The sequence below is a fragment of the Nematolebias whitei genome, chromosome 10, assembly GCF_014905685.2.
Source record: "Nematolebias whitei isolate Nwh7 chromosome 10, NemWhi1, whole genome shotgun sequence".
Taxonomy (NCBI): Eukaryota; Metazoa; Chordata; class Actinopteri; order Cyprinodontiformes; family Rivulidae; genus Nematolebias; species Nematolebias whitei.
The window spans coordinates 23,468,718-23,477,003 of NC_056507.1; the positions used below are offsets into that span (position 1 = coordinate 23,468,718).

General features: G+C 39.6%; 1 protein-coding gene across 1 annotated transcript in view; it reads right to left on the minus strand.

Annotated features, from left to right (window-relative positions):
* neto2b (neuropilin (NRP) and tolloid (TLL)-like 2b) overlaps nucleotides 1-6,871 on the minus strand; it is a 34,290-nt gene extending 27,419 nt beyond the window's left edge. Inside the window, exons 1-4 of the mRNA XM_037682841.1 lie at nucleotides 6,741-6,871; nucleotides 5,504-5,560; nucleotides 5,161-5,319; nucleotides 176-424 (exon numbers count right to left, since the gene is read on the minus strand). Of these exons, the coding sequence (XP_037538769.1) occupies nucleotides 176-424; nucleotides 5,161-5,319; nucleotides 5,504-5,560; nucleotides 6,741-6,750 (475 nt within the window). The 5' untranslated portion in view covers nucleotides 6,751-6,871. The remainder of the gene's footprint in view (nucleotides 1-175; nucleotides 425-5,160; nucleotides 5,320-5,503; nucleotides 5,561-6,740) is intronic.
* Nucleotides 6,872-8,286: the final 1,415 nt, after the last annotated feature.

Consider the following 8,286-nt stretch of genomic DNA (forward strand, 5'->3'; position numbering starts at 1 on the left):
GAGAAATCTCAGAAACATATTGAAGTGAATTTGCAGAAACATATATATATATATATACATATAAGACTGTATTTAGAATGTACAGGCACTTAACAAGCAAGAAGTTTTTTTAGCATCATTTTTGAAGTCTTGCACCAGGTTGGTACCAAGAGCCACATTTGTGGGTTTTAATTACCTGCTGTAAATTTGTACTGGACCTGGAAACCTTTACCCTCCAGCTCTTCATCACTGAAGAACCGGATCCACATGAAACGACCATTGGAATAAATGACACCAGGACTGGTTGTTCCACAGAAACGATTGATGAGCGGTGAGAAACTAAAGGGACCATCCCGCACCTCGATGTTGTCAAAACGACAATCAAAAGATGCTTCAATGTGAAACAACTTGCTGAAGAGGAGCTCGATTCTCTGGCGGGGCAGGGCTGCAGAAAGACCAGCATCGTGTCACTTTCAGTGCCACAGATCTAATTTTCAAATATAACATAAAATAAACAGTAAAATAACATGTCTGGCAGAATATTTATATTGATGGAGGAAAACTATATTGAATTTCTAATCAAACCAGATTAAACATAATCCAACATTTATGTGTATACCTTATCCCATTTTTATGTATTTGTCTTGCATTTGAATGGTGTATTGAGATACAAAGTACATAGCTGTAACAAAATACTGTGAAATCTAAACATTTCCACTGTATGTATCTCCTACTCAAGCCTATGTAGCGGGATCTCATTATGTTGCCACAGACTTGTTGGTTCATACTAGTACAATTTTATATCATGAAGGCAGGAACTTTGAAACATCACGCATAACTCACATATACACCATTTCAACAAAGGTTCCATAGTCATAACCAAACTATACTGTTGCACAATGTCTTACTGCGCTACATAAACATCCTGTCTGCATGGTCATGGCATTATGGCACACTTGAGGCTTTTTATGAGGTGTACTGGCGTTTTTGCTTTTCTTATCATCCATCATAGACCTGCAAATCAGTGGCACATTCCTTTGAGTAGCAATGCCCTGGTACTTACCTGGTATGTGCTGGATAAGTTCCAAGTGCATACCCAGTAAGTGCAGGTGACAAGTCACTTCATAATTCATCATAGTTCCCTTAGATATCTAGTGCCTACCTGTTAGATACCTGGTATATACCAGGCTGCATGACATATTTCTAGCTTATTTTGTGGTTTTGGCAGATGTACCATGAACAGGTGGACCAGGTGAGTCTAGTGTTTTGATGGAACTTTTACTGCAGGATTGCTGCTATTTTAATTCCCCACGGACGTCTGGTCTAGGGGGAGGAATAGTGACTGTTTTTAAAAGTTGTTTTGACTGTAAGCAGCTGCCTCCATCTTCATTCAGCAACTTTGAGCACAGCCTGTTTGAACTTAGCTCCTCCCACATTACGCTATGTGTGGCCATCTATTCCGCCCCCCACCCCCAATACAATAAGGATTTTATAAATGACTTCTCAGACTTTTTGACTGAAATTATGCCAAAATACGACGAAGTTCTCATTGTTGGTGATTTTAATATCCATGTATGTTGCCCTGATTTATGGCTCAGTCTCCTTTAATCTTGTGCCGTCTGTGACTGGTCCTACACATGAACATGGACACAATCTGGATCTGGTTTTATCTTGTGGTTTACCTGTTTTTAATGTATTGAGTAGTGATCCTGTATTTTCTGACCACATGCCTTTCTTATTTGAAACTAACTTGTCCTGCACTAAAGCTAAACCCCGCGCTGCAGCTCGGCTGTGTCGTGTTTTGAACTCTTCCACTGCTGGTCACTTTTCATCTGCTTTTAATCAGAACTGTGCCATCCCAGAGTCTGTGTGCAACAACACCAAGGCCCTCAGCTCATGGTTTCACTCCACCTGCACAACAGTTCTGGATTCTGTGTCTCCATTAAAAATCCATCCATCCATCCATCCATTATCTTTTACTCGCTTCTTCCATTTTGGGTCACGGGGGTCGCCGGTGCCCATGTCCAGCAATCACTGTACGAGGGACGGGGTACACCCTGGACAGGTCGCAAGTCCAGCACAAGGACACATAGAGACAAACAACCATTCACTCTCTCACTCACTCCTAGGTACAATTTAGAGTTACCAATCAACCTAACATATATGTTTTTGGTTTGTGGAAGGAAACTGGAGTACCCAGAGAAAACCCATGCATGCACGGAGAGAACATGCAAACTCCACCCAGAAAGGCACCCGGACCGGGATTTGAACAAGGGACCTGCTCCCTGAGAGACAGCAGCTCTACCAGTTGCGCCACCGTGCTGCCACTGTGAAAAATGCCAAAAGAAAATACCTGCCAAATGTGATTGTATCAAACAGTCACAATCCTTGTGTTCTATTTAAAATAATTGGTTCTATTCTTAAAGCACCACAAACAAACTGTATTGAATCCTCACCTGCTGCATGTGAAAACTTTCTAAATGTCTTTGTTGAAAAAGTCAATTCCACCAGGGCCCAGATTTCACCTTATGCTCATGATCATATGTTTATATGATGCTCATATGTCTCTGTGCCCTGCTCGACTGTTTCTGACAGCTTTGAACCAGTGACTGTCGTCTCAGCAACAGATGGTCAGTCATTTAAAGCCAGCAGGTTCATCAAGTGATGCTATTCCTCCTCATTTATTCAAAGAGGTTTTCCTCACTGTGTGTCCTTCAGTCCTTGCTCTTCTGAACAGCAGTATGTCCTCTGGTGTGGTCCCTGGAAATTTTAAACATGGAGCTGTCCAGCTTCTCATTAAGAAACACACTTTGGACCCTTCTGTTCTTGCTAACTACAGGCCAATCTCTAAACTGCCATTTCTTTCAAAAATTCTTGAGAAAGTGATGTACTATAAGCTATAAGCATATTTGAAAGAACAGAACATTCTCAAGGTTTTACAGTCTGATTTTAAAGCTCTACACAATACAGAATCTGCTCTTTTAAAGGTTTTCAATGACGTATTTTTAGCAATGGACTCTGGTGACTGTTGTCCTCCTGCTTTTAGACTCATCAGCTGCTTTTGACACTGTGGACCATAACATCTTACTTTGTCATTTGAAACAATGGGGGTGTCAGCAGTGCAGAACTGGACTGGTTTAAGTCCTACTTAGCAGAGCGTAATTTCTGTGTCTGCCTTGGTGACCATGTGTCTTCCTCTGCTCTTCTCTTGTGTGGGGTTCCACAGGGCTCAGTCTTAGGCACCTCCTCTTCACACTGTACCTGCTACGTCTTGGCTCTATTTTATAGAAAAGATGGGATCTCTTTTCATTGTTACACGGATGATATGCAGATATACAGTATGTCCTGCAAAAGAAAAAGGACTCTAACTCTCTGGCCCCTCTGTTTTCATGTCTTGAGGACATCAAAGCCTGGATGGCTGTGAACTTCTTAAAGTTCAATAAGGGAAAGACTGAAGTGATGGTCTTTGGAAGCTCCACTGAGACCCCCAATGCAGATGTTGGTTCCTTGGCCCAGTACATCAGGCCAACTGTTACAAACTTGGGGGTCAAAGTCGATGTTGGACTAAAATTAGAAAACCACATCAGAGTTGTTAAAACTATTTTTTACATCTGAGGCAGCTGGTTAAAGTGAAGCTGATTCTTTCTAAGCAGCATTTTGAAACTAGTTCACACTTTTGTGACCACGCCGCTGGACTACTGTAACGCACTCTATACAGGAATCAGTGATTCATGTATCTCTCAGCTTCAGAGGGTACAGAACGCTGCTGCACGGCTTTTAACTGGCACACGAAAGTTTGACCACATTTCCCCTGTTTTATCCTCCCTGCACTGGCTGCCCGTACATTCCAGGATTCATTGTAAAATTATTTAATTTGCTTTTAATGCTCCGAATGGACTTGTCCCGCCCTATCTGTCCGAGTTGTTGCATCCATACACATCTTCTCGATTGCTCAGGTCATGTTATCAGCTGCTCCTGAGTGTGCCGAAGACAAAGCATAAGCTCAGAGGAGACCGTGCATTTGCTGTGGCAGCTCCTAAACTGTGGAACGACCTTCCCTTGAACATCAGACTCTTCCCTGTCTGTTTTTAAATCCCTTCTTAAAACCCATTTCTTCTCCCTGGCCTTTGACACCATCTGAGATGTTGACTTTTAATTACTTTAATCGTTTTTTTATTACCTGATTGTATAATTGTTTTATGATGTGTACTGTATGTGGACAGCTTTTATTAAGGGACTTTTAATCATTTTAATCATTTTTTTAATTATCTGACAGCATGATTGTTTTTTTGTGTGTACAGCATTTTGGTCATGTGGGTGTATAAAGCTGGTATGGTATGGTCTGGTATGGTATGGTATGGTATCTTGTAAAGACTAGATCAATGATGGTGTCATGTGGATGCTTATGTGTCCATATTATACTGCTGGAGTAAAAGTGGCTTTTGAAGAACACCTTCATTGTGTTTTTTTTGTACCGGTTGTGTACTACGACTTGTCAAATTATCTACCTATCCTTCATTCCCCAAATACAGACCTGGAAGAAATTGATGAACTAGTTACTGTTGTGGATTTGATTTGCACTTTCCTTTAAGACAAGGTGCAAAGAAGACAAATTGTCAAATGGAGGATCTGCCAGAGTAGAACAACAGAGAACACTAATAAAAAGACAACCCAGAAAATTGTGGGACAGCCCATGACTAGATGCGGACAGAAGACTGTAACTGGGCCATTGCCACAGGCTCGTTAACAAAGTGTGACAGGAAGATGCTGGTGAACACTGCAGGTAAGCTGCAGCAATGCCACAAGTAACGTCAAAAATGTCACAGCAACAAAACACAAGACAATTACACCATGGCAACATGGTGTGCACCATGCTTCAACTTTTCAATCTAATACATAAGCAATATTTAAAACCTGAATGCATCATGATGTTTTGAACTTGTGATCAATCTAAAAAAGGAAGACAAAAGAAGTCACTAAAAAAACAGCAGTTTGAGTTCCTGCCCACCAATCAAAGGAGACAAATCCAAATATTTACTTAAACACAAGAGCAAAGAAAAAGCATCTTCCCCAGTTGAGTGTCAATATCTGTGTGATCTGGTAGAAAAGAAAGCAAAAATACGCACTGAACATTTTTCCACAAAGTAAAAGTATCAGACTCAGTTGCCTTTTACTGGTTACCTTCGAGAACATAAAGGCAGTCCTTGTTTGGCGGGTACATGTTTGGGTAGTTTGGAGAACTGAAGATTCCACCGTCTGATTTTCGAACCCAGGTCCCACAGTGTCGAGCCCTCTTTGGATGCTCAGGAGCTTTATCTTCTTTAGTTCCTGCCCCACCATCTACACATGACAAAATAGACCAATACGACTCTTGTAATTCTTAAAGACACAAAATCTGTGATAGCTTGAAAAACAACATTCCTAATTGTGTAAAACATTTAATTAAACAGAAATGCTTTGATGTTCATGTGATGCATTGTAACAAAAGAGACAATGGAAAACTTAGAATGAAGATAGCAATTACCTTTAATCTTCTGTGCAAGAGAAAATCCCTCCTCAGTGAATAGGAGGAGGATCCAGACTGTATGAGAAGTCATCCGTAAATGACACCACAGCAGGGCAGGGAGGAGTGTGTGTGTGTGTGTGTGTGTGGGGGGGGGGGGGGGGGGGTTTACAATCAAGGAATAAGAGAAAGAGAGAAAGAGCTTAGCTGGATTTGTTTGCTCAAGTTCAATGTCTCAGTGAGTTCAGGAGTATCTGTAAATGTACATAAGAGGTCAGAGGTGAGGAGTTCATAGGAGACGAGAGTAAACTTTTGGAGTTGGAACCATCTGTGTGTGTCTTTCTGATTTTTCACGCTCAAAAGGGTAGAAATTAAAATTGAAATTAGAAATTGGTGGGTTTTCAGTTCTTCTCCGATGCTGTGTAAGTACAATAGCAATAAAAGAAAAAATTAAAACAAGTGGAAAATGAATTGTATGGTAAACAAGCTAGGATTTAAAAAGTCCCTGATACAAAAAAGGCTTCTCACATTAGTAAAACGTTTAGGCTGCAGGTGATTTTAACAGCTGGTCATCTTAAAACTTCAAAACATTTAAATTTTATTCTATGCATCAGTCATAAAATGTTGCCATTTTTATTTGTATTTGAATATTTTTTTGGGATTTTGCTTTCTTTAAGCCTAATGGGCAAATTAAAGCTTCATTTTTTTTTGCCACCATGTGCTACAGTTGTTCAAACTAATACATAAATCACATTAAAAGGAAAAGCAATTACTCTAAAGGATCTCTTTCAAAGTCAGGGTAATAAAATAGAAAAATTACACATTTTATACTGTGTTCATCTTACTGCTTTTAAATTACAACACATGAAGTTTCATTTGCATTTGGCGTTAAATCTCCACAGAGCCACTTCCACAATATTCAGGATAAAGAGGAGGGACTGAAGCAGCAACAGCAGTCTAAATCCTCCTTCAGTCAAGACTCCTTACAAGCTGATACAAAAAAAAAATTTGAAAACATAAATCCAGCTGAGGAGAAAATGTCTTCTCTTGCAGATTTATTTTCTTTTACATGCAACTTTACAGCAAATAAACAGAAAAACACATGATAGAAGCTGTCATGTACTTACTTAAGAGTTACATAACTTAGTTATGATAGGAAAAGTTGGACAACAAATAAATTAATTCAGGAAGCAGATACTGTCAGATTAAAGTTCCTCTCAAACAAGACAAAATGAAGATAATGGGAAATCTCACTCACCTGCATGCATCCTTTCAGCTACACGTTTTCTTTTCTACCAACTGCGTGTCCCACACATTCCCTCTCTGTGGTTCAGATTAGCGCATGTTAACATTACGGACGGACACAATCCAGCTTTCACTTTTCATCCTAATCCCTCTGGTTAAACAGAGAGACGGGCTTCTGGTGCAAAAAAAGATCTGAAGAACCTTTGATTCATAATATTTCTTTAACAGAACAATGTTTAAAGTGCAAGCTGTTCGCACAAAGATGAGCCTCTTCCTCTCCGATAAACTGATGATCCGCCTGCAGCTGCTGGAGATTTGAAGATTGAGCTTGGAAGAGGGAAAAGATGATTGCGCATGTGCATCCTATCCTCCTCGGGTCATGAGTTGACAACACTCCCAATACCCTGTGTGACGTAGTGAAGAATTATACTAGGAATCCCACATTCTTTTTTTTCTTCTTCTTCATATTTAGTTAACTTAGGATGAGCTTTACCAATTAGAGAAGACAGAGCCTGCAAAAGAATAATATAAAGCTTATTGTGTTGGACTGATGGAGCGTTCACTGGAAGATTTGTGCCTTTGTAGACAATCGTCATGGCTGTGAATCAACTCAAGGTTTCTAAAGATGGACAGTGGGGCCAGTTTTGTCTAGACCAGGGCTCTGCAACCTATGGCTCTGAAGCCACAAGCAGCTCTTTCAAGCTTTGACCGAAATTAACATAATACTGACTTTTATTTGTTGTTTTACAAACAACAACAAAAAATTAGTTTGAGCTGTTTTCATGTAATTTTTTTGCAACTATGTGAATACTGGAACATGAACAGAGAGTAAAAAAATTACTCACTTTATGCTTTATTCCTATACTTAATTATTTTTTCCACAATTAAAAAAATTACATAGCTCTGCATAGTTTATAGTTTTTATTAATTTAAAGCCAATCTAAAGCCAAACGAGACAAACAACCATTCACTCTCTCACTCACACCTAGGGACAATTTAGAGTTACCACTCAGCCTAGCATATGTTTTTGGTATGTGGGAGGAAACCAGAGTACCCGGAGAAAACCCACGCATGCACAGAGAGAACATGCAAACTCCACCCAGAAAGGCCCCTGGGCCGGGGTTTGAACCAAGGACCTGTTCGCTGAGAGGCAGCAGCTCTACCAGTTGCGCCACAGTGCTGCCCACTGTCACAAACAATCCTAAAATTTTCTTTTAAAATGAATAAATTGGATAGGTTTTTAAAATGTGTAAAATCACAAACTGCCAGGGAAAAATAGAAACTAAGTAAAACTTTAAGAAAAATATAATCCTTAAAATGTATTAGAATTAGCAAGTTCAAAGTTGAAGGAGACGTTATGTCATCCGCATCACATGTGTTACATGAGGTGGAACAAAATTGTGTACTCAAGCTCCCAGTTACGCCCAAAAATAGAAAAAACATCAAGTATGTAAAAAAAGAAACAGTATACAAGGATCTAAGATATACGTTCAACAATATTAATATAACAACAAAAAAGGTTGAATCATGTCATCTGGACTTCGTTTTTTTGTTAAAAA